Source organism: Neofelis nebulosa, chromosome 7 (genome assembly GCF_028018385.1).
Source record: "Neofelis nebulosa isolate mNeoNeb1 chromosome 7, mNeoNeb1.pri, whole genome shotgun sequence".
NCBI classification, from domain to species: Eukaryota; Metazoa; Chordata; class Mammalia; order Carnivora; family Felidae; genus Neofelis; species Neofelis nebulosa.
Window position 1 is genome coordinate 73,400,974 of NC_080788.1, and position 26,739 is coordinate 73,427,712.

General features: G+C 39.1%; 2 gene segments (V, D, J or C); both read left to right on the forward strand.

Moving 5' to 3' along the window:
• Positions 1-561: 561 nt before the first annotated feature.
• LOC131516899 (T cell receptor alpha variable 22-like) lies at positions 562-2,915 on the forward strand. The segment is given in 2 exon segments: positions 562-835; positions 1,022-2,915. Coding segments are annotated over 2 exon segments (489 nt in total).
• Positions 2,916-23,410: 20,495 nt separating this feature from the next.
• Positions 23,411-26,395, forward strand: LOC131516898 (T-cell receptor alpha chain V region PHDS58-like). The segment is given in 2 exon segments: positions 23,411-24,040; positions 24,149-26,395. Coding segments are annotated over 2 exon segments (672 nt in total).
• Positions 26,396-26,739: the final 344 nt, after the last annotated feature.

A 26,739-nucleotide genomic window follows, 5' to 3' on the forward strand; every position in this document is an offset into this window, starting at 1 on the left:
GTGAAATGAACAAGAATGAAGAGAAGAAGAAAAGAGATAAAAATAAGGAACAAAAACAGAAGGAAAGGGAGATGACAGTATTTACTTTGACCAGCGACATGTGGCCTGGCCAGAATCAGCTGTGTGGGTGAAACAGGTGTCCACAAGTTGCACAGGAGACGTAGATAGGTGGAAATTACATCAGAGTGGACATTATGCAGACATCCATATTTTTTACTAACTGAATTCTGGTTGGAATAATTTTCTATTTCATCTGTCTTCGTTTCTAGAACTCTCCTGATCTCAAGAAATTGTATTTACTCCTACAATACACAATGCATGCTATCAGATAGTTTTTCTTTATCAGTATTTTTATACAACTGAATTTTCACATTGTCTGTCCAACTATACATTTTGGGGAATGGAGTCATTCTTCAAGGTTGTGTAACTCACTGAGACACTAACTCTACCAGAAATATCATTCACCCTTTCTCAGTTACTAACCTACAAATTTCTTACATCAAATGTTTTAAGGAAAAAATTCCTTATAACTGCACATATTGGAAATATCGTCCCTACCTCCCTGCACCGTTGGCAAGCACAGTTTTGGACAGATTACTCTGCAGTCTCCCTGGGCCGCTGTGGGTGGAGTCTCAGTCCTGGGACTGACAGGGTTCAGGTGTGATGGGTGCTCAGTGATTCTGGAGGGACGTGGTGACTGTTGACAACACAACTTCTCTGGACCCAAGACTCTACACTCTTCAGAGTAGGGGTGAAAGCACGTCAGCGACCAGACAAGGAGTCATGAAGAGACAGCGGGGAGCCCTACTGGGGCTTCTGTGGATGCAGGTTTGCTGTGAGTGGGGGCATCCCAGATGGGGGCGGGGGAGGTTCACAGCCCGCAGTGGAGGGGGAGCTGCACAGAGCTCCTGCAGGGTCTACACCCTCAGCGGGTGTTCCCGGGAATACTTTATGGGTTTGAAAACTGCCTCAGTGGCTCTGCAGTGACTTCTTTTGTGTTTGGTTTTGTCTTTCCAAGCAGGGGTGAGAGGGATGGACGTGGAGCAGACACCTGCAGCCCTGAGCCTCCAGGAGGGAGCCAGCTCTACCCTGAGGTGCAATTTTTCCAGCTCGGTGAACAACGTGCAGTGGTTCCGACAGAACCCCGGGGGCGGCGGCCTCACCCGGCTGTTTTACATAGTTTCAGGGATGAAGCAGGATGGGAGGTTGAACTGCACGGTGAACACTAAGGACCGGCACAGCAGCCTGCACATCAGGGCCTCCCAGCAGGAAGACTCAGCCACCTATCTGTGTGCTGTGGAGGCACAGTGCTCCCTGCTGCTCTGCAGCCTGTCCCCAAACTGCAGCTGGGCTCCCAGCCCAGGCTCCTCCACCAGGAAGCCTTCCTTGTGCAGCCGCATTTGCACAGCGTGCTTGGGACCATCTGGGGCTTTGCAGTCTCAAAGCTGGTGGCGGTAAACCTTGTCAATAAATTGTTTCAAAATTAAAGTGTGTATGTGCACATTGCATAAAGCATATTGGAGGGATGTTAGTTCTTAAAATGTTTAAAATCTCTGATTTTGGAACTTGCTGCCACATGGGAAAGCAAAGATCCGTAGGCTTTGAAATAGAAATTTAAGATAAAGATAAGAGCTTCAATGGAAAAGAATAATATTTTCATGTGAAGTTTTAACTGATTCAATATCTGATTATTAACTCAGAAGATAATCTGAAATTAAAATTTCTCATAACTTAAGACATGGTAAGATATATAGACCAGCATTCTGAAAGCTAATGTGTTAGACATAAAAATATAACATAAGACTATTGGGACTGAGAGGACCCAGACAGGGTTAGAACATTTTGTTGAATTATTGCTGCTTATTGGATTTTTGAAAGGAGTTAGTAATGTTTTATTTTGAAATTCAGGTTTTAAAGCTGACTTTACATTTGCTGTTCAGACTCCTGTCATACAAACAACTCCTTGGTAAATTATCACATTCCTATCATAGATTAGTTTTCAACTCTTGTCTTTCCAATACTGTAGATGTTATTTTTGACTTGTTATAAAGGAGTGCATGTTAAATATAGAAAATATGTAATAACCAAAGTTTGAAATTGATAATTGTGTACCCAGCTAATTTATTATTAATGTTTGTTTTGCTCTCTTAAATTCTAATATAACTTGGATTCTGATTTTTTTCACTCAATGTTATATCCTGAATTGAGTCTTGTCCTCTAACACCTGCTTTTAAATAGCTCAGTGAGAGATTTTCAGAAGTCACTATATTTTTAACTTTCTTCTATCTTTTGCAAAATTTGGCAGTCCTCTTTCTATGTGTTCTGATTATTTTCTTAAAAAATTTTTTTTTAATGTTTATTTATTTTTGAGAGAGAGACAGAACATAAGTGGGGGAGGAGCAGAGAGAGAGGGAGACACAGAATCCAAAGCAGGCTCCAGGCTCTGAGCTGTCAGCACAGAGCCCGATGTAGGGCTCAAGCCCACTAACTGTGAGATCATGACCTGAGCCGAAGTCAGACGCTTAACCAACTGAGCCACCCAGGAACCCCTGATTATTTTCTTTTTGAGATAATGTGACCTGTGATTTCCTTGAGAGTCTAGTGATGGTATGTATTTTATGTGTATTTGAGGGAAATTAAAAGTAGAGGTGATTTATTCAAGAATATGACTGAGAATTAGACTCTTTTCAAAATTGTGTTAGTACGTTTTCACATCTACACTCATATAATTTAGAAGGGAAAGTTGTATCTTTCAATCATTATTATATAGCACAAACTTGTTTACATAGTTGATCATCAGTAGATGTTTATTAAAGAAAGGAAAGGTGAATTCTGCTATGTATTTAGAATTTTTTTAAGCTTGCGAGTAAATTAAATGTATAAGTTGACGTGTGAAGAATAAACACTTAACAGCCTATATTTGGTTATTGAAGAACATAGTATTTTCTTCTGTTGATCTATGTATTTTTCAATAAAGCTCAATTGTTTTAAGGAAACAAAAACTTCTTCCTAGACATTGAATTTTTATTGTTCCTTATGATTGGAATCCTTTTTCCTGGGATATGTGGGAAAAGTTTTCATATACATTTATATAAATGCACCTTACTTAAGTCTTCCTAGTGGATTGCAGAAGACATTTAGATTAGCGTTTATTATAGAGATAGCCGGCTACAAATTTCCCTGTCTCATCTCCATGTTTTGACTGAATTAGACAATCCTTGTGCAGGTTTTTTTTTTAAAGGTAATTCTTTTAGTGTTGAAGATTGAATCATTGTAAAGAAAGAATTTGCATAAATAATTATTTTCCTTATTCTTCCACCCCTGGTCAAAGGCAGGCTATTTTCTCTACTCTTCCCCCCACCCCTTGTGTTATATCAAAAATAAATAAACATTAAAAAAAATTTAAAAAAGGTAATTCTTTTAGTGTTGAAGATAGAATCAATATAAGGAAAGAATTTGCATAAATAATTATTTTCCTAATTCTCCCACCCCGGCTCAATGGCAGGCTAATTTTCAAGACATCTCATATTCTTCCTAAAGATGGATACAATTGGTGATTTGGTATGATGAAAATGATCCATCTTGGCTGAGTTATGGTGGTCAGTTATAAGCTAACTGGTTTGTTGTTGTAGGGAAAGTCATTAGGTTAAATTAGGTTTAAAATATTTGAATAAGAAAGGTTGGTATTGTAGCCCAACGCCTCAATCAGCTTTTATTATTTGATTATTTGGTTATACTGTTCGCTCCTGTGCAGTAGAAGGAAGGCAACTCTTGATTGTTCCATTTCCTCCAAGCCTGATAAGGAGTCAGAGGGAAGCACAGCTTATATTTTACTGTTTTCTTCCTTCTTAAACCGAATTACAAGAGAGAGAAGGTGCAGTTACTATTAGCTCAACTGCTTTCTCAAACTTAAGTGAGAATGTATCCAACGGAAGAAAAAACACTAGCCAGAGTATGCAGAGTCAGTTCATAGCTTAGATCCAGACACATTCAGGCTTTAAAGCTTCATCATGGTTGGTAGATTTGTTGCCACTGTCTCTGGACAGCTTATCACAGGCTTTATCACAGAAATTCTTTCTTCTGTTGTTCTGAAGGCCAGAAGTTGAATTAATTTCATGGGGCTGATATCATGATGCCAACAAGGCTGTACCCCCTCTAGAGGCTCTAGGGAGAAACTATTCTTTGCGTCTTCTTGCTTTGGCTGCTGCCTGCATTTTTTGGCTTGTGGCCACATCGCTCTAACCTCTGCTTCCATGGTTTCATTGATTTCTCCTGTCTGCAAACCTCCCTCCACTTCCTCTTAAAAGTATGCATATGACTCCACTGGGCCCAGGATTCTCTCTCCATCTGAGGATCCTTAACTTAATCATACCTTCAAGGTTTTTATTTCTATTTTGTTTTTCTTTCTCTCCATTTTCACCTGATATTTATTTATTTATTTGTTTGTTTATTTATTTACCATTATTTTGCCCCTTACAGTCGGCATGGTTGCTGCTGTCTTTTCTAAACTGAGGAAATAATATACGTATTAAGAGGCCAGTTGAAAAGTAGAAACCACATCAATTATTTTATTTTCTCAGTGTTTTAGATTTTTATTAAGGAAAATCTATAGAATGTAGACCACTTTTATTTAGAGTCATATCTATGAATATTGAAATTTAACATGTGATATAGATTCATCTGAGCATTATACAATCATGATACAGAACGACTTCATTGCTCCAGCCAAATCCCTTGTTCTGTAACTTTCTAATCACACTGACTCGCATCCATAACTTTTTGCACACCTTGTTTGTTCTTTGATATTTTTATCTTAAAGGAATGTCATATGAATAGAACCAGACAATACATAGTCTTTTGGTAATGGCGTCTTAGTGAGAAGAAGCTCGTGCCATGGTCACCTGCATGATTTCTGTCTCTTCCTTACTCTCGGTGTTTCCTATCCCTGATTCTTTTTTTTTTTTTTTTTTGAGAAAAAAGAATCTTTTTATTTGTTCTTTTTTTTTTTTTGAGAGAGAGAGGTTGCAAGTTAGTGAGGGGCAGAGAGAGAGAGGTAGGGAGGGAGGGAGGGAGAGAGAGAGAGAGAGAGACTCCCATGAGGGCCAGAAGGAGAGAGAAAGGAGAGGGAGGAGAGAAAGAAAGAAGCAGAGATCACCCAAAGCAGGGCTCGAGCTCATCATAAGCTGGGCATGAGTTCACCCAATGTGGGACTCAAACTCATGAACAGTGAGATCATGACCTGAGCTGAAGTCAGATGCTTAACTGACTGAGCCACCCGGGCAACCTATCTCTGATTTTTTTTTTAACTTTTAGTTATTTTTATAAAAATAACTCATAATTTCAAGTGTTTAGACTCTTTCAGAGATTTAATTCATAGTCCTAGAAGAAAAACACTACAACCATTAATAATGGAATGGTTCAAGGGCGTGTTAGACCAACTCATATTTTTAAGTTGAGACATGTTATTTATACAAGTCTAATTATATCTATTCTAGTCTAAATTTTTCCACCATTTTAAGACATATTTTATTGATTAAAATTCGCTGTCCTCATACTAGTTGGGGTATGTTTATTATTTGGCTTTTCTAGGAGTTGACATAATATAACACGCCCAACAAGTTTTTACCTTTGTTCAATAACCGTGGCTTTGCAGAGCTGAGTTATAGCATCAGGATGGGTATTGTCTCAGGTAAAGGCTATACTCAAACAAGTTATTTTATTAGTAAGAGAACAAAGGTAATTCAGAAATTATAACATTTATCATTAAAGTGGGAATATATTTCTAAAAGGACAAAGACACAAAAGAATGAAAAGAAAAGTATGAGAATCAGTGGTGCCAACCATCAAAGAGAATTCTCTTCTAAATGGGCTTGGACGGAGTTGTCTGTTTCGTGCAATAATATGTTTGTTTCACGTTTCTTGGGTCAGCACTCACTTCTGTGAATGGTCTGCTTCTGCTGATTCTCTCAAGAACCTCAGTTTAACATTTCTGATATGAGCAACATTTTCCATTCTTGTCAATGAAGGATCCATAATGTCATAAGAGTTGGTAAGTGTGTAACCAAGGATCCATTTCTAGTAGTTTATCTACTGAACTGGTAATAAATAATACCTAATAAGGTCATTTCACATGACTCCATGGACATCTTCCTCTGGGGTTTTGTTCAGATATGATTAAATGAAAGGCCAGAGAACAATCTGGGCCTGGGATGAAAGGAAGAGTGTGAAGGGTTTATTGATCGAGTTCTGTTTGTGAAGGTTGGACTATGTGTGGGTTGAGACAACTGAGCTACATGGGCTGCAGTGAGCAGTTTATGGTAAGACAGCACAGGACTTCGTGAGGGAAGGATGCAGGGCCTGAGGGCTAAGGCTAACATGTACCAGGCCACACTAGTTCCAGGGTGTCTGCTATAGTAACCCATTTCAGTTTTTTTTTTTTAAGTTTATGTATTTATTTTGAGAGAGAGAGAGAGAGACAGAGGGTAAGCAAGCAGGCAGAGAGAGGGAGAGACAGAATCCCAAGCAGGCTCAGAGCTGTTAGCACAGAGCCCAAGGTGGGGGGCGGTGGAGGGGGCTTGAACTCACAAACTGTGAGATCATGGCTTGAGCCAAGATCAAGAGTCAGATGATTAATGACTGAGCCACCCAGGCACCCCCCCATTTCACTTTTAATATTCCATTTGTTGTTCCACTATAAGAGAAGGTTGGGGGTGGGGGTGATAGTAGAGGTGAATTTTCTGTGTGAGGGCAAACCTTACCTAATTGTCCCAGAGAAACTTGCTCTGCTTATAGAGAAATTAACAGAAACGGCACAGGTAGTAAACACAAAGTCCACTTGATATTTAGCTCTTTGTTTGTGATTGCTGTGATTTTCTGATGGGAGAGTGCTCAATCCATGTCATAAATGAAATGCTGTAACTAGTACACACTCATGGCTCCTGGAGGGAATGCAATTGTGTAAGTTCCTTATGGAGATACTCAAATGCTTCCTTGGGACAGAATTCCAGACCATATTCCAGCTTTCCAGATTTTATGGGATTTTGTTGGTTCCAAGACACGAACAGGCAAAAACAGCCCCATGTTGATCGTCCTAGAAAGTTTCCACAGCAGTGTTTGTTTCATGTTGCAACCAATATGTCCCTTCTGTGATGTGTGGTCTCTGCAGAGTTTTACAAGTGTTCAGTGCAGATCATTTGGCTCCAGCAGGCAGTTGTCCTAGGTTTGATATATCTTGTTCTCATGGATGCAACAAATCATCATTTTCAGTGATTCTTTACAAAATTGAGGCCACGGTTGCAACATCTAAAGTGGAATTACTGAACTTTTCCGTGAATTTGTCTTTATGTTCTGGCAGAAGCGTTTGCATAAGAACCTTGGTCAGAAAGGTGTGTTCAGTACGATGACCTCATTTTCCCCTAGCTTCTGCAGTGTCTTTTGTATTATGAGACATTGTTCATGACAAAAAGTTTTTGAATAGCATGAAGACATCCAGTAATTCATGTATTTGCTGTCCCTTTCTAATAAGATGCATGAGAGGCTTAAGGAAAGTTAGAACATTAAGGAACTTCATCGTCTTTATAGTATTTGGAAGCTGGGAACTGCATTAAAAATATATTGACTAACACTGACTAGGTAAGTTTTTGTAAATTGACATGCCCTAGAAGTATCCACCGGTTCAGTCACTTGAATTAATGTTTTTGCTAAGTGATTGGATTTTATAAAGGAGTCTGGAGTGGTAATTGCATGGCCAGTCTGGTATTGTTCCTTTCAGTGTTTAAGATACGATTATTAAAAATCTATTAATTCAGAAACTGGTCCAAGAGTGTCCAAAAGATTAATCCTGGACAAAGATACTTCTTGAACAACAGAAGCACAGTCATGAGATTCCTTTCGTTGAGAAATGTGTTAGAGTTGAGTAGTAGGAGGAGAAATTAATAATATTTCACATTTACTCAGCCAGGTGGTAGAAAAATGTTAGGTGTTTCCAGAGAGTTATAGTCTATCACTTAGCAGGACAGTTGTACTGTATGTGGTTCCATCATATTTCATGGAGACTGCAGTACAAACTCTGAAGATGTAGCTGAAGCTATAAGGACTTTGAGACAAGGATGTTAAGCCTTGGCTACTGTATCAGGAGATCGACCCTAATAGACAATAGATATTTGCTATTTGCCATGATGTTGAGGAATATCCTGAGGGCACAACCTTCCTTTTTATAATTTTAAGGAGAGTGAGACCAGGCGTGTGGGAGGGGCAGAGGGAGAGACAGACAGACAGAGACAGAGAGACAGAGAATCTCAAGCAGCCTCCATGGGGAGCCCAAAGTGGGGCTCAGACTTATGACTCTGGGATCTTGACATGATCCGAAATCAAGATTGCATGCTCAACAGACTGACCCAGTCAGGAACCCCATAACCTTACTTTTAATGCACACACACAGAGAACGTGTATTTACAATCAAATATCATATGACTAGCAATCCTGTGGAGGTGTATGCGGCCACCTATGTTTAGTCTCCTCAGAACTGAGAATAGAAGGTATCAAGTGCACTGTTGTTCAACTGAGGTAATAAAAAAATATAAGTTCAGAGGTTGTCTAACCTAATGACCAAACTCTGATGTCTATCCTGGGCTTTCTAAACAGAGCTGAGTTGTCAAAACTAAACAGTGAAGAGAAGGAGACTTCAGTGGCGGGATCTATTATCTGAGGGCTTCAGTCTAAACTCTTCAGCAAAGAGTGACTAGATTTTTCTGCTTTTGGCCCCAACAGGGAGACATGAACAGATACTGATAGAGAAGAGAAATACTGACATAACAACAGGTAGACTGAAAGAGCTACAGTGATGTGTCTAAACACTTTGCCTTCTTATCATAACGTGATTTATTTCTACGTTAGGTGATAAAACATAGAGTGTGCATACATGATTCTTAATCTTATGTTGTTTTCATAATCCATCACAGGTAGTATTTTTAAGTGAGTGCCATCCACCCACTTTCATCACAGACGCGATGAATGAACGTATCACAGTTAAACCATCAAGCCTCATTTCAGTGTTAAATTTTACAAGTTCTTTTTCAGACGGAATTGTTTCCAAGTTAAGAGTCGCTTAATGCGAAAGGATGTTTGGGCAGTGAGACTCTCAGCTGGTACAGGGAGAAGTGTGACGTGACCCACACAACATGCTACCCCAGGAAACCCCTGTTTCCTGTTCTGGGGTGGCAGCAGCAGATACCCAGCCATCCTTCCCTCACCCTGGCAGGCTCCCCTCACAGTTCCCAGCCCTGAAATTGAAGTAGACAGTTCCCATCTAAGTGGAAGAACTCAAACATATTGCTGTCCAGCCTTCTGAGAGTGGTCATGGCTTCATTGTGGTAGGTAGGAATGGCCCCTGTAGAAACGTGTCTCCTCAATGACATTAAAACTGGGGAGATAGTCACTGTGGTATGGGTACCTTGGGAGAGAGGGATAGTAGCGTGTAAAATACAATTTTCTTGTGCCACATCCCTTACTCTGAAACCTCTGATTCCTTGTTTTTTCCTTCAGGATCCAATATTGCCCAGAAGGTAACTCAAGCCCCACCAGCAATGTTAATGCAGGAGAAGGGGGCTGTCATCCTGGAATGCACATGTGACCCAGGTGATCTAAGTTATAGTCTATTGTGGTACAAGCTGTCCAGCAGCAGGAAGATGGTTTTCCTTGTTCGTCAGGATTCTTATAGCCAACAAAATGCCACAGAAGGTCGTTACTCATTGAATTTCCAGAAGACAAGAAAATCCATCCATCTTGCCATCTCTGCTTCATAGCTAGAGGACTCCCCAGTGTATTTCTCTGCACTGACGGAGTCTACAGTGAGAAGCATGTTGGAGGGAGGTACCCAAACCCCAGGGCTCTTGTTGATACATCCACATGCTATAGGGTCCAAGGCAGGGAATTGCTGACCCACACTGGAAGTGGCTAGGGCTGTGGCAGCTCAGGTGTAGGGTTAGAAGGAAACCTGACTCTAAGAAAGTATCTCTAGGTAAGTATTATGATGCATCAAAAACATCCTTATCCCTGAATCATTGCCTTATGTGTGATAATACAAAAAAACATTTTTTTTTAAGGGAGAGAGAGAGAGAGCCCGAGCAGGGGAGGTGTGGGGAGAGAGAGACAGAGACAGAGAGAAAGAGAGAGAATCTTAATCCGGCTCTAGGGCCAGGTGGAGCTTGATGGGAGGCTCCATTTCAACACCCTGAGATCATGACCTGAACCAAAATCAAGAGTCGGACGCTTAACAGACTGAGCCTCCTAGGAATACTGGACATACACAAGTTTTGACCAAATATTGGAGAGAAAGAACTGCCACATTATGTCTTTGCCATTGGATTACTGTATTTTGCTAGTGAATTGGCTAAAAAACTTCCAAAAGTTTTGACTGAAAAATCGGTATAAATTTGTTTGAACTGCCAGGTTTTCAGCTCAATTCATTCAATAGATATATTTATTGAGTATATATTATGTATGGGAGGACAAATTCTCTTTCACCCTCTTTGGCTTCCTGACTGTAAGAATTAAAGTGACAGTAGACAGATTATACAGTAGTATACAAATTTTATTGAATTTTTTCACATTCATGGGAGCCTTCACAAGAAAATGAAGACCTGAAGAAGCAATTAGAGCAGGTAGCTTTATATCTTGTAGATGAAGAAACAATAAGTTTGTGAGGAATTGGCAAGACAATGCGGTTTGGACTAGCGGTAGTTCAACCAGGTGTGCTAGTCCTTACCTTCCTTAACTAGGAACGTGAGGATTAGTTTAACACAGTTTATTTGCAGATTCTCTGGTACCATCTCTGGACTGGTAAGAGTCTGTCTCCAATAAAGAAGAGAATTTATTTTCTGCCTTTAGGCAGAAAAATGGTGGGGTTGAGGTGCTTTTCTGAGTTTACTGGTTCTTAATTGCCTTCATTTCAAAATAATTAAAAAAATTTTTTTAATGTTTATTTTTGAGAGAGAGAGAGAGAGAGAGAGAGAGAGAGAAGGAGGGGCAGAGAGAGAGGGAGACACAGAATCAGAAACAGGCTCCAGGCTGTGAGCTGTCAGCACAGAGCCCAACAGGGGGCTCGAACTCATGAACTGCGAGATCATGACCTGAGCTGAAGTGGGACACTTAACCAACTGAGCCACCCAGGCACCTCAATTCAAAATAATTTTTATGTGATGGAGGCATATTTTGGGGTAACGTATCTGCTTTCCTGTAATCATGCCCCAGGCATTGTGTTCAATAAGGAAGGTTATGAAATCTCTCCATGTGTTTCCTCTTTTTATATATCATGCTGTTTAATACTATTTAATGACCTAGTCTAGATTTGTTTGCTGTGAGTCAGTGGTACTTACGTTCACTTTCTGAAGTGTCTACTCTGTGGCAAACTTTGTGCCAGCACTCATTCCACCTTATTAACACCTCTGCACAAATGAGCTCAAATCCCATAGTGAATGTTTGAGTGAATTCAAATCCCATAGTCCCATAGAAGACTGCCTCCCACCAGTCTTCTCCACAAATGATCAGTGATTAGTGGGTCTTTGAGGGTCATGTGGAAGTGTCTCCAACAGAGAAACAAGCCTCTTTATTTGTACGTAAATAAGGCATCCTGTTTTCCTACTATGAATCACCATCATGTATCATATGAAATTCCTCTTTTCATTGTTTCCACATGCTTTATTTAGTCTCATTGATCTATTGTCTCTTTCTATACCAACCTGAGAAGAGAGTTTTACAGAAACCTTTATTACTGGTGAGGGTCAATCACTCATCACTATTTCTGTTTTCCAAGTATTTTGGGGGGGGGTAATTTTTATAGTATCAATGTAATTTTTCAATATAAATGTCAAAAATTGTGTCCTGTTTTACTTCTGCTCTTTATCCCTCCATTAAAGAATCAAAGAAACAAAAATGAAAACAAGAAAGTTGGAATTGCACTTAACAACCACATTAACATTTAAAGTATCTGTTTCCTATTTTTTAATCCAAAAAATGCTATCTTTCTCAATTGATAAAGGACTTGTAATGTTTTTCATTCTTTTTTTAATTTTTTAATTTTTTTTTATTTTTGGGACAGAGAGAGACAGAGCATGAACGGGGGAGGTGCAGAGAGAGGGAGACACAGAATCGGAAACAGGCTCCAGGCTCCGAGCCACGAGCCCAGAGCCTGACGCGGGGCTCAAACTCACGGACCGCGAGATCGTGACCTGGCTGAAGTCGGACGCTTAACCGACTGCGCCACCAGGCGCCCCTGTAATGTTTTTCATTCTATTTTGAAGTTTCTTACCTTTATCTTCAAATGAATTTCTCCCTCTAGATTCCTACATTTTCATCTGTGTATGATAATTATTTGAATTTTCTTCCTGACATTCATTTTTAGTTGGTGTTCCAAGTACAAAAAAGGCTATTTAAAAATCGCCATGGTATGTAGCTAAGAGTTTCTAACTTTCAAAGTATTGATGTTTTGCAGCGTATTCTTATTGTCTAGACCATGAATTTGATTTTTATAGAGATAGCCTAACCTTAATCCAACATCTATAAGATAGCACAGTAAAAGCCATTCACTCTTGAATAGAGATGCATATATTCAAATTAAGAAAGTACAAGTGGAGGCAGTATATTAACAGAATAATGCAGGTTGATTTTTAATAAAAGTTGTTACTTATTCATATATATATAATATATATATATTTATATACATGTATATATGTATATAATATATATATATATATATATATATATATATATATATATATATATATATATATATAATTTATCCAGAAAAGTCATGAGTGCCTACTCTGTACACATTTTCTGCCTAGAACACATTCCATTTAATGGCCTTATTACCATCTCTAGCATGGAAAAATTCAAATCTTAAAAGGTAGGCTTATCTAACCCTACCAGCCTTATCCATAAAATGGTCAGTAATAGTGAGTACTAGGGGTATACTGTGATGGTGCCAAGTTTGAATTCTTTCTTTTCTCTGTTCTTGTCCTTTACCACACCTCAAAAGCATTTAAGGCCAAGTGGCTCATTTTGTGTGTCCGCAGGCCTGCTATGCTCAATGTTCTACAATCCAAACTCTTCATTCTTTCCTATTTCCTCCTTGGCATGTAACCCCATGTTCTCAGCGTCCTAACATTTGAATGGTAATGGTTGATAGGTGATCTTGTACCATGCCTCCCTCTTATATTTGCATTTGGAAAACAGATGTATAGAGTAGAAATCTTAATAATAAGCGTGTGTTTAATTTTTATGAATTTTCAAAAGTTTATTTTTTGTGTTTTAGAGAGAGACAGAGAGAGAGAGAGCAAGCTTGCAAAAGCAGGTGAGAGCGGCAAAGGAAAAGAGAGACAGAATCTTAAGCAGACTCCATGCTCTCATGGAGCCCAATAGGAGGCTTGATCTCATGACCCTGGGATCATGACCTGAGCCAAAATCAGGTTGATCTGAGCTCAATGAACTGAGGCACCCAGGAACCCCAATAAGCATTTTTTAAATCAAAAAATATTTTCATTGTGATGCACCTAACATTCCATTTACCATGTAAATAATTTTTAAGTGTACAGTTCAGTGATATGAAGTGCATTCACATTTTTATACAGCCATCAGCACGATCCATCTCCAGGACACTTTTCATCTTGCAGAACGGAAACTCTTTACTCGTTAAATAATGACTCCCTATTTCTCCTTTCCTCTCAGCCCCTGGAAACATTCTAGTTCTTGTCTCTATGGGTTGGACTACTCTACATACCTCATGTACATGGAGTCATACAGTATTTGACTTTTTGTGACTGGCTTATTTCATTTAGCATAATGGTCTCAGGGTTCATCTATGTCGTCCCATGTTGTCAGAATTTCTTTCTTTTGAAGGCTGAATAATATTCCATTGTATCTAATACCACATTTTGTTTACCCATTCATCTGCTGATAGGCACTTGAATTGCTTCCACTTGCTGGCTGTTGTGAATAATGTTGCTATAAATGTGGGCATGTAAAAATTTCAGTAATTGCAGTATATTCCCAAATGCTTTCAATTTTGGTTGGTCTGTGCCAAAATGGAATTGGTGGATCATACGGTAATTTGATCTGTATATTTTGAGGAACTGCTATAATGTTTTACCCAGAAGCTGCATTTTACATTCTCACCAACAGTAAACAAGGATTCCAGTTTTTCATATCTTTGTCATCACCTGTTATTTTTTTCTTTTAAGTGTAGCCATCCTTACTACTGTAAGGTGGTATCTGATTGTGGTTTTGCATTCCCCTAATGAGCAGTGATGTTTAGCATCTTTTGAGGTACTAATTGGTCATTTGTATATCTTAGGGTTTACCTTTGTTTAAATTAGGTTGTTTGGTTTCTTGTTGTTGAGATGTAAGTGCTCCTTTCATATTTTGGATGTTAACCCCGTATCAGATATATGATTTGCAAATGCTCTCTTCAGTTTCACAGGTGGCCTGTTCATCCTGTTGATCGTATCCTCTGATGCACAGACATTTTAAATTTTGCTATAGTCCAATTGCATCTTCTGCTTTGGTGTAAAATCGTGAAATTGTTGCAAAATCCCATGTCATAAAGATCTTCCTTCACGTTTTTTTCTAAGAGTCTTTGGTTTCAGTTTCACATTTAGGCCCTTTATTCATTTTGTGTTGATTTTTGTATATGGTGTAAGGTTAGGGTCCCATTTATCTTTTTTGTGACGTGGATCTGAAATTTTCCCATCACCACTTGTTGAAAACACTGTCCTTTCACAATGACGTGGTCTTGGAACCCTTGTTGAAAGTCATCTGACCATGTGTGCAAGGATTTATTTCTGCACTCCCTATTCTATTTCATTGGTCTATATGTCTGTCTTAATGCCAACACAACACTGTTTGGATTACTGTAGTTTTGTATCAAATGTTGCAGTCAAGAAGTGTAGGACCTTATTCTTCTTTTTCAGCGTTATTCTTCTTTTTTTAGATTGTTTTGACTATATGGGGTCCCTTGAGACGCCTTATGAATCTCTGGTGGATTTTTCTATTTCTGCAAAACGGACCTTTGGGATTTTGACAGGAATTGCATTAACCGTATAGATCATTTTCTGTAGTATTGACATATTAACAATATTAAGTCTTCCAATCCATGAACACAGATGTCTTCCCATTTCTTTGTGTCTTCTTTAATTACTCTTAGCAGTGTCTTATAATTTTCAGCATACATTCTTTAGTTCCTGTACTTAATTTTATTCCCAAGCATTTTATTATTTTCGATGCTATTGTAAATGGAAATATTTTCTTTTTTTTTAATTATTATTAATGTTTATTTTTGAGAGAGGAAAAAGAGAGAGAGAGAGGGAGGGAGGGAGAGAGAGAACAAGTGAGGGAGTGGCAGAGAGAGAGGGACACAGAATCTGAAGCAGGCTGCAGGCTCTGAGCTGTTAGCACAGAGCCCGACATGGGGCTCAGACCCACAAACCATGAGATCATGACTTGAGCTGAAGTTGGACACTTAACTGACTGAGCCACCCAGGTGTCCCTTAAATGGAAATGTTTTCTTAATTTCCTTTTGGATGATTTATTGTTAGTGGATGGAAGTGCAATGGAGTTTTGCGTGTTGGTTTTTCATCCTGCAATTGTGCTGAATTCATTTATTAGTTCTAAGGGGAATGTTCTTTAGAGTGGAATTTCAGGTGCTGAAATTGAGTTGAGAATAAGGAATTTGTTCCATGCATTCATGTAGGCCCCAAATCTTCAAGCATGCATAGGAATATTAACCTCATAATGGAATCACTTTATATCTTTAATACATCAGTGCCTTACAAAATGTAGTTTAAAAGAGACATGAAAGTGTAATGTCTTTGTGAGAATAAATATTCTAATGTATGATGATGGTGTGCTGAATAAGATACAGAATTTGTAATTGCATGATGAGTTTTTAATGCACTGTTTAGCTAGTAATTGAGAATACTCAGCGAGAAGAAAACAAGGTCTGTCCTATTTGTATATATTTTTATTTGAGGATAGTTGACACACATTATATTAGTTCCAGGCATACAACATAGTGATTTGACAAGTCTAAACATTTTGCTGTGTTCACAAGTGTAGCCAGCATCTGTTACCATACAAAACACTATTACAATATCATTGACTCTATTCCTTATGCTCTGCCTTTTATCATCGTGACTTATTCATTCCATAAGTGGAAGCCTGTATCTTCCACTCACATTCACACATTTTGCCCATTCCCCAACCCCTTCCCTCTAGCAACCATCAGTTTGTTGTTTGCATTTGTGAGTCTCCAGCAGCTTTATTTTTAACAGCCCCCAAATGGGACTAACCGAAATGTACATTAGTAGGTGAATAAATGAAGAAATTATTTTATATCTCTGTAATAGAATGCTACTTAGCAACAAAAAGGAACAAACTTTTGATACTTACAACCATGGAAAAATTTCAGAATAACTATGCTGAGGAGAAGGCAGACGAAAGAGTACATGTGATTCTGCTTATGCAAAATTATAAATTATGTGAACTATTCATGACAGAAGGGTTGCCTGAAATGGGGGTGGGAGAGGGTTGAGAGACGGATTGCAAAGAGACATGAGGAAGCTTTTGAGGATGATGCATATGTTCATTACTTTGACTGTGGTGATGGCTTCACAAATATATATATATATATTTATGTTAAATCTTATAAAATTGCTCACTTTAAATTGGTGCAGTTTATTTTTATGTCAGTTACAAATCAATAAAGCCATTAAAAATCCAAATTTAAGAGATCTCTGTTCTCAATGTTGTACAAGTCTTCTGGTGTCACTCAAAATGTGAAACACTTTTCCTCTAGGTTCTCATTGGCTTAAACTGTTTTTTTTTTTTTTTGATAGTGTAGATAACGACTTTCTGTATCCACGTGCTATCCTGCTTATTTTCAAACCAGTGTCATCCCAGTCTATCTGGCATTCTCCCTGCCATACCTGTATAGAAGTTGATAGCTGCTTGTCCCAAATTCCTTCCTAGCATAGTTTTGAGGCCGGTTGTGACAATTTGACTTGGAAAGTGGAGAGGAAGGGAAGGGACACGTGAACCAAAACAATATCCACTCTTGAATTTCTTACTCCCCTCTGCATGTGGGAAACCACTACAATGTTGTCTCTGGACTCATGAAGCTCCTTGATGTGAATCCATGGAGAGTGGCCTTCAACAGAGAGTGTGAGCTAAGCTTCTGTCTCTGTGTTTAGAGATACATGTGTACAGAGCTACAGAAGATGTGTCCCTCTCCAGAACTTTATCTTCATAATCCTGATCCCTTACCTTGTGGGGAGAAATTATTTCATTCAAGGTTGGCAAGAAAATGTAACAAATGGATGGCAGTCAGAAGCATCTTTGAGCCTAAAACTTGTTAATAGTATAGGTTTAGTATTTGTTGCCTGTTTCACATTTAACAGCCACCTTATATTTACATCAACAAACAGTGAGAGAATGAGAATCTCAGATCATTCAATAGGGATTCAACAACTTCATTTATGACGTTTCTTCTGTCTAGAACTCATATATTCACTTTTTACTGGTTTGGAAAACCGGGAATATTTGACTATTAAAATATTTGTTTACAAAATAGGGTGACTTTTCTTCTGAAAGCTTTTGTTAAGAAGATAGTAATCCTTACAATTGGTATTATTTTAGGACCAAGAAATACTATATTTCAGATAAAGGCCACATGTTCATTATTTCTGTTTAAGAAATATTTAGTAAGTATTGGGGTGCCTGGGTGGCTCAGTCGGTTAAACATCTGACTTTGGTTCAGGTCAGAATCTCGCGGTCCGTGAGTTCGAGCCCCGCGTCGGGCTCTGTGCTGACAGCTCAGAACCTGGAGCCTGCTTTGGATTCTGTGTCTCCCTCTCTCTGTCCCTCCCCTGCTCACACTCTATCTCTGTCTCTGTCTCTCTCTCTCAAAAATAAATAAACATTAAAAAAATATTTAGTGAATATTAAAAAAGGACAGCCACTGTTCTAACATTGGGGTACAGTGTTGAAAAACACAGAACCACTCAGTAATGACTTGACTTCTTATTACTTTCTCTGTATTCAATCCCAGCCATTTTCTGGCAGTCAGTGGATTATAGGCTGGCCCACAGTGGATACGTGAAAACATAAAGTACAGAATTAAAATGTGTTAGAAGGTTGTTATCTTCAGCTACAGAAATAATGCTCTGGGATGCTCTGTTAAAGAACTTCCACATTAGGTAGTGACCTAAGAACAAAATAGACCTGAGAGGTCAGGATTGCTGCTGTTCAGATTTCCAAGTGCCACCTGAAGACTGACATGTGCCTCATAAAGTCAGGGACAAAGACATCTTGCTGACTCTGGGAGGACCCTGGCCACCATGCATCCCGTTTCAGTCCCTGTCCAGCAGGGGGTGCAGCTTCCTAACACAAACACCTTTCCTGAGAAATGTGGGTTTCCACTGATCATTGCTCTGTCTCTCCAATGCTTCTTCCTGCTAAGAATGAAACACATTATCTAGGTGACACTCTAGAGATGAACTCTTCTCCAGGCTTCGTGACTGTGGTACTCTTGTTGCTTGGTAAGTAAAATGCCTCTTAAAATTTGGATTCTTTCTTCTGTTCTGTCAGCAAAACATATAAGTATAAATTTATCCAGGACGTATATGTCCAAGGTAACACAGGTCTCTTTTCTTTTTTCCCAGGACAAACCCACGGAGACTCAGTGACCCAGATGGAAGGCCCAGTGACCCTCTCCGAAGGGGAGCCCCTGACTATAAAATGTACTTATTCAGCGACAGGGTACCCCACTCTTTTCTGGTATGTCCAGTATCCCAGAGAAGGTCCACAGCTCCTCCTGAAAGCCTTTAGGGACACAGAGAAGGGAAGTCACAAAGGTTTTGAAGCCACCTACAACAGGAAATCCAAAACCTTCCACTTGGAGAAATCCTCAGTGCAAGTGTCAGATTCGGCTGTGTACTACTGTGCCCTGACGGACACAGTGACAGAGTCTGCAGGGGGAGCTGAGCGCAAACTCTGAGCAGAACAGGAGCCCAGATGCTGAGCGTCTCTGATTGATCCACTCTGGTTCCAGCACAGTGTATGGTGGTTTGTTCCTCCGTGTCTGCTTGATACAAAAGTCATACAAATGGCTAAAGCATAGAAACCAGAAGGTGCTGAGGTCCAGCCCCAGCAGGTCCAGGGGTTCCCGAAGGATGAACGGCATTGGCGAAATAACAAATGGACACAGACAACAGCAGTGTGTTAGACTGGCTGCTTTATTGTGGCAAACATGTCATTATATTTGTTAGCAATTTCCTGGTAGCGTGCATCATCTATGTTTCTCGGCATTACCTAATTCTAAAAATGTTCCTTTGTGTAAGCAACCGTTAAGGAACATTATGCTTATTTTCCTGTTATGTTCCCTCCTGCCCTTTTGCTTATAGATTAATTTCTTCATATTACTTTCATTATGTATCTATGTTTATTTATAGTCTGTAAAACGTTTGCTTTGCTATTTGCATGAAGGGTCATCTAGCGCTCAACACCTCAAGTGGAACGTTTACAGGTACATGACTTCTTTTTTTTAAATTTTTTTAATTTTTTTAAAAACTTTTTTTTTAATGTTTATTTATTTTTGAGACAGAGAGACAGAGCATGAATGGGGGAGGGTCAGAGAGAGGGAGACACAGAATCTGAAGCAGGCTCCAGGCTCTGAGCTGTCAGCACAGAGCCCGACGTGGGGCTCGAACTCACGGACCATGAGATCATGACTTGAGCTGAAGTCAGACGCTTAACCGACTGAGCCACCAAGGTGCCCCCGAAATAAAATACCTAGAAAAAATAATGGTTGTTTAAAAATACACATTTATCTCTTGATTTTCTCTAAAACTCTATTCAAGAGATGGTAAAAACATCCCACAGAGCAGAAACCCACAAAACCAAACAGAAACAGAAAAGAAGCTATCAGCAGACCGTGATGCCAACAAATTTTAGAGAATGAGCAGTATAGGCAGAAATGCAAACTTGTGTGAGAGACTTGATAAAGAAAAACACGAGGCCCAGTGCAGAAATACCTCTGTGTGTGCTGGGCCCTCCGGGAAGGCCGAGGGAAAAGAAACCCCACATATTTTTGAATATTTTGAGTAACTGAGGAGGAGGATGTTGCCTGTGTTGGTACATGCGTGTATGCCTGCATGCACACACGTGTGTGTGTGTGTGTGTACTGATCGTATTGGCACATAGGGAAGGAAAATAAGTGGACCGCGAGAGAAAATTCATAAGGAACAGAACAGCCATGCACTCCACGGCCCTTTATAACAAGCAATGACCACTTTCTAAACTAACAGAAAACTGGAAGTTGATTTTTGAGGAATTGAGAGGAGCACATAAAAAGTTTCCTTCCAAATCTGTGTTATAAGCTTTCTGATTTTTGCTTTTCAGTTATGCTTTCTTTAACTTAAAAATTTTTTTCCCTTCCTCCCTCTAACCCCACTGTAACCAATGATCTTTTTACTGTCCCCATAGTTTTGTCTTTTTCAGAATGTCATGTAGTAGGTATCAAACAGCATACAGCCTTTTCAGATTGGCTTCTTGCACCTAGAAATATGCATTTAACTTTCCTCCCATCTTTTCATGGCTGATGGCTCATTTCTTTTTTTTTTCATATTTCTTTAATAATTTCAAACAATGATTTTTAGAATTAGAGTAAATCCATATACTCGTGTATCTATGTTGCTAAATTGGATTGAACTTGGTCTATGATATTTTTACCTATGAAAATAAGTATTTCCTTCAGTGATAATAATAATTTCAGAATGTTTTGTGTTATGGACTGGATGTGTTCTGCCAAAATTCATACGTTGAAGCCTAGCCCCCGGTGTGATGGTATTAGGAGATGTGGCCTTTGTGAGGTAATTAGATTTAGATAGGGTCATGAAAATGGGACTTCCATGATGGGATTAGTGTCCTTATAAAAAGAGGAAGAGATACGAGAGCTTCTTCTCACCACCAACTGAAGGGGTCCATCTATAAGCCCTAAGGAAGGAGTTCACCAGGAACTAATCTGCTAGCAATTTGATCTTGGACTTCCCAGCTTTCAGAACCATGAGTAACAAATATCTGTTGTTTAAGCAACACAGTCTATGGTATTTTGTTACAGCAGTCCTAGATGACTAAGGCATTCTGATAAAACAAACTTTTTTCCAAATATTTCTTAAATAGTTTAAATTACTGTAAAGATATTTTAATTCATATACCACTGGCTGAAAAATCCTTTATTCTGTGGGAATCTTAAGGCTGACCTTTATTTCCTTAGACTTCTGTTTTTAAAGTTATTTAGACATTAGGTGACAGCTCATTTCTTTTTAGCACTAAGTTTCCATTGTTTGGACATACCACAGTGTATTTACCCATTCTTCTACTGAAGGACACCGTGGTTAGTCAAGCGAGCCAGTCATATTATATAGATAGCGAAGTTGGGGTGGGCAGAAGAGGAACAGTGTGTAAAGTTCATCTCAGGTTTTCAATTCTGCCATTCCATATAAACTTCAGCAGACATCTAGAGTCTATAGTTCTATAAATCCATGATGAAGATAATTCTTTGAGCACAGGTACCAGGATAGGAATATTTCTGGGCATTATAACCATGGAAACTGAACATAAAATATCCCATTATCTGCTTTCGATTTTTTGACTGTTATGATTAAAATTCTCTAGTCCAACTGATAAGAAAAATATTTGAATACCCCCACTATCCTACCTTTTCATATATCTTGGCTGAGAGTAAAGTGAACAAGAATGAAGAGAAGAGATAAAAATAAGGAACAAAAATATAGTGCGATATTTACTTTGATCGGCAACATAGGGCCTGGCCAGAATCAGCTGTGTGGGTGAGACGGGGGCCAAAAATTGCACAGGAAAGGTACAGAGCTGGAAATTAAATCAGAGTGAACATTTTGTAGACATCCTATTTTTTACCAACTAAATTCTGGTTGGAATCATTTTCTATTTTGTCTTTTTTTGTTTCTAGAACTTTCCTGATATCAAGAAACTGTATTTACTTCTGTAATACACTAGTTTTTCTTTATCAGTATTTTTATACAACTGAATTTTTACATTGTCTGCCAAACTATTCAATTTGGGGAATGGAGCCACTCTTCAAGGATGTGTAATTCATTGAGAAACTGACTCTTCCAGAAATATCATTCATCCTTCCTCAGTCACAAACCCACAAATGTCTTAGATAACATGTTTTAAGAAAAAAAAAAACCTTATACAGTCATGTATTGGAAATATCTCCCCTACCTCCTGCACTGTTGGCAAGCACAATTTTGGAGAGATTACTGTGCACAAAGATTACTGTGTATGTGCTCCTTCAAATCTGTATTTTTGTATTCTTTGGGGAAATACCTAACAGTGCAATTGCTGGATCATAGGGTAGTTCTAATTTTAGTTTCTTGAGAAACCTCCATACTGTTCTTCAGAGTGGCTGCACCAGTTTGCATTCCCACCAGCAGTGCAAAAGAGTCCCCCTTTCTCCACATCCTCGCCAGCATCAGTTGTTTCTTGTGTTGTTAATTTTAGCCATTCGGACAGGTGTGAGGTGTATCTCATCATAGTTTTCGTTTATATTTTCCTGATGATGAGTAATGTTGAGCATCTTTTCATGTGTCTGTTAGCCATCTGGGTTTCTTCTTTGGAAAAGTGTCTGTTCATGTCTTCTGCCCATTTCTTAAGTGAGTTATTTGTTTTTCGAGTGTTGAACTTGATAAGTTCTTCATAGATTTGGATAGTAACCCTTTATCAGATGTATCGTTTGCAATATCTTCTCCAATTCCAAGGGTGCCTTTTAGTTTTGTTGATTGTTTCCTTCACTGTGCAGGTTTTTATCTTGATGAAGTACCAATAGTTCACGTTTGCTTTTGTTTCCCTTGCCTTCGACAACATGTTAGTAAGAAGTTACTGTGGCTGAAGTCAAAGAGGTTGCTACCTCCATTCTCCTCTAGGATTTTGATGGTTTCCTGTCTCAAATTTAGGTCTTTCATCCATTTTGAATTTATTTTTCTGTATGGTATAAGAAAGTGGTCCAGTTTCATTCTTCTGCATGTTGCCTTCCAGTTTTCCAACACCATATGTTGAAGAGACTGTCTTTTTTTTCAGTTGGATATTCGTTCCTGCTTTGTTGAAGATGAATTAACCATATAGTTGTGGGTCCATTTCTGGGTATTCTGTTGTGTTCCATTGATCTGCGTGTTTGTTTTTGTACCAATACCATACTATCTTGATGACAACAGCTTTGTAAGATAGCCTGAAATCCAGAATCGCAATGCTTCCAGTTTTTTTTTTTTTTTTCAGGATTGCTTTGGCCATTCAGGGTCTTTTGTGGTTCCATACAAATTTTAGTATTGTTTGGTGTAGCTCTGCGAAAAATGCTGGTGGTATTTTGATGGAGATTGAATTCATCTTAAACATTTTAAGTGTTGTGTTGTAACTTGGATTCTGAGTCTGATATATTTTTTAAAAACTGATTTCTCAGTGAAACTCATTAGTCTACTTTTATATGACACCTCATTTCTAACAGACTCCAGGAAGAATACACCATCATAGGTTTGGGAAGGAAGAAATATATTGTGCAGAACTTTTCATACCTCAGAAAACAGAAGGAACACATAAATTAGTTCTTGGAGGGGCCTCCAGGGGACGATGATGCACAAACTAGAGATCTTGTTGCTCAACATCATCTGCTCACGCCCTCCCCCCTGCAGCTGGCTGAGCTCTTTGCAGACAGAGACAGGGACAAGAATCATCCGTCAGAAAGCTCCAGGCTCATCGCAACAGCTTTTGCATTTTTATCTCAGCAAGGAACCTGTCCAACTTTACTTTCTCCACCCTTCTTATGTCCGAGGGCTTGGTTTCCTCAGCCAGTTTCCTGTCTGCTCAGGGGGAGATTTTCCTGAGAAGAGCCCACTGCCTTTCTACTGCTCGGCCATGTTCCTGTTGCTTATCTCAACACTGGGGATATTTGCCCTGCGTGAGTAAAATTTCATATTAGTCTATAGTTGTACAGATTCGGCTGGAAATACTGACTTTTCATTGTGAAGTGTGCACTGCTTTCACTGATACAACACTGATTTTGCAGGCGACACCGGAGCCCAGTCAGTGACGCAGCCTGATGTCCATGTCACTGTCTCTGAAGGAGCCCCTCTGGAGCTGAGGTGCAACTATTCCTCAAGTGGAACTCCTTATCTCTTCTGGTACATGCAGCACCCCAACCAAGGACTCCAGTTTCTACTGAAGTACTTTTCAGGGGACACCCTGGTTAAAGGCCTCAACGGTTTTGAGGCTGAATTTAAGAACCATGAAACCACCTTCCACCTGAGGAAATCCCGAGCCCTTGGCAGCGATGCAGCCAAGTACTTCTGTGCTGTGCGTGACACAGTGTCTGGGACTGCAGGGGGAGCTGAACACAAACCACCATGGTAGGGGAGTTTTTGGAGACTGACGGTCTCTTCCTGTGGTATTATCAGAGATCTCTTGCTGTATGATGCCAAATGAGGCAAATAGAACTGAGCAGACTCAGATATTTCTATATAATTCTACAACTCCATGTCTGATAAACTTAATTTAGCAGGTTTTTGGTCTTTGTAGAAACTACATGATAATAAATAGTATTACAGAATGATGGAGAAGATAGTGTTCTGATCATATAATACCAGGATGCTTAAAGACTGGCCTTGAGGTTGACTGCCTACGAGGTTAACTATATGAGTTTTCATTTATCATTTCTTCTGTCAGCCAACCCAGAAAACAAAACATGAACTCCTCATGTTCTTTCCCTGAAAAGTTTGCCTGCTTGTTTCTTTCATCATTCACAGATCATCTTCTTGGAATTTTTTTCCCCCTAGATCTTACTGTGTTGGTCAGAATATGTCAGAATATTATCTTTGAGTGTCAATTCCTTTATTTAAGAGGGACTCTGAAAAATTTTAATGTATTTATTTACTTACTTACTTACTTAATTTTAGGGGGTGGGGCATGAACAGGAGAGGGGCAGAGAGATGGAGAGACAGAATGCTAAGCAGGCTCCATATTATCAGTGCAGAGCCCATTGCGGGGCTGGAACTCACAAAGTGTGAGATCATGACCTGAGTTGAAATCAAGAGTTGGACATTCAACCAACCCAGGCACCCCTTCTTTTAGTAATTTAAATTCTATAAATCTTCACCAGAAATTTGTGGATATAATCTCTTTTGCTGCTTCCAGCTATGGACATTTTTTTTTCTTCTTGCTTTTTCTCCTGTTCTTGTTTGATTTCATAGTTGGAATATTAGAGTTTGAATCTTATATGTTAACAACATTATAATTAATGATGTAGTAATTTTAACAATGCCAAACTCTGCTAGAAATATTGATAGGAATTGCAGTGAATACTAGGTGTCACTGGACCCAGTATAAACTTATAACCCAGTATAAAATTGTTTTGTGTTAGGATGGAAAGAACTGTGTAAGAAGTTTAATGGCCCTTGTGTTCTTGAAGTCTTAGAGATAACAAATACTCTGCAAAAAGGGGAGAAAGATAAAGAGGAAGCTTTCTAGCTGCTTCTTGGTTTATTCTATAATGTGTGAAAAGTGCCCAGCAGCCCTCAAAATATAGAGAGACTAAATAGATCATCACTAACGATACATCAGAAGATCAATGGTAATTTTTAGGATGTGGTGATATGGTTATGTGTAATAAATGTGTTTGAGTGATTGCTGGAAGGGTACAAGGAAAGTAAACGCTGGTGTTGGAGACATAAAATCTGGAATAAGGAATTTGTATTCCTTTAATTTCCTTCTCCTTCCTTCCTTCCCTTTTTACTTTTGGACCATAATCTCTCTACCTCTATTTTCAGGTGACACTATCATCAGCTCAAGTACATTGCCCAAAGGGACTGTGGTGGGAGCTTTATTCAGACTAGTAGGAGAAGGAGCTTACTAATGTTTTTGATTCTGAACTCAAAGTGAGTTTGAAGAAAAATAGGATTTATATCAAGGACCCTGAGCAGTTGGGAGATCATACCCCCACCTTCCCAACCCTAACTCTACCTGAAAAATCAAAGTACCCTGTCCTTCTCTCTCCCTTTCTGCTTTTATTATTAGTTATTTATTTATATGATTGTGTATTTTTTTATGTTTATTAATTTTTGAGAGAAAGAGACAGAGCATGAATGGGGGTGGGGCAGAAAGGGAGGGAGACACAGAATTCGAAGCAGGCTCCAGGCTCTGAGCTGTCAGCACAGAGCCTGATGTGGAGCTTGAACTCATGAGCCATGAGATCATGACCTGAGCCGAAGTTGGATGCTTAACCGACTGAGCCACCCAAGCGCCCCAGGTTACATATGATTTTTATGAGGAACTTTCTACAATAAAGAATTATATTAAGAATAATGTGGGAATCCTGAGTTATTTTATCAAACTAATAATTACGACTTTTCATGTAATTAGCCAGTCTTACCCCATACCTCACCACACAGAAGTGGCTGGCCTAATTGAAAGAATATCTTACTGAAGACTGAGTTACAATGCCAGTTGGGAGATACACCCTGACTGATGAGACTTTGTTAGTAGAAATTAACATGTGCTTCAAATCAGAGAAATTTATGTTACTTTATGCATTACTGTCTTTCACATAGCCAGAATCCATGGGCCCTGGAATGAAAACATAGATGTGGAAGTGGCTTCTCTTAC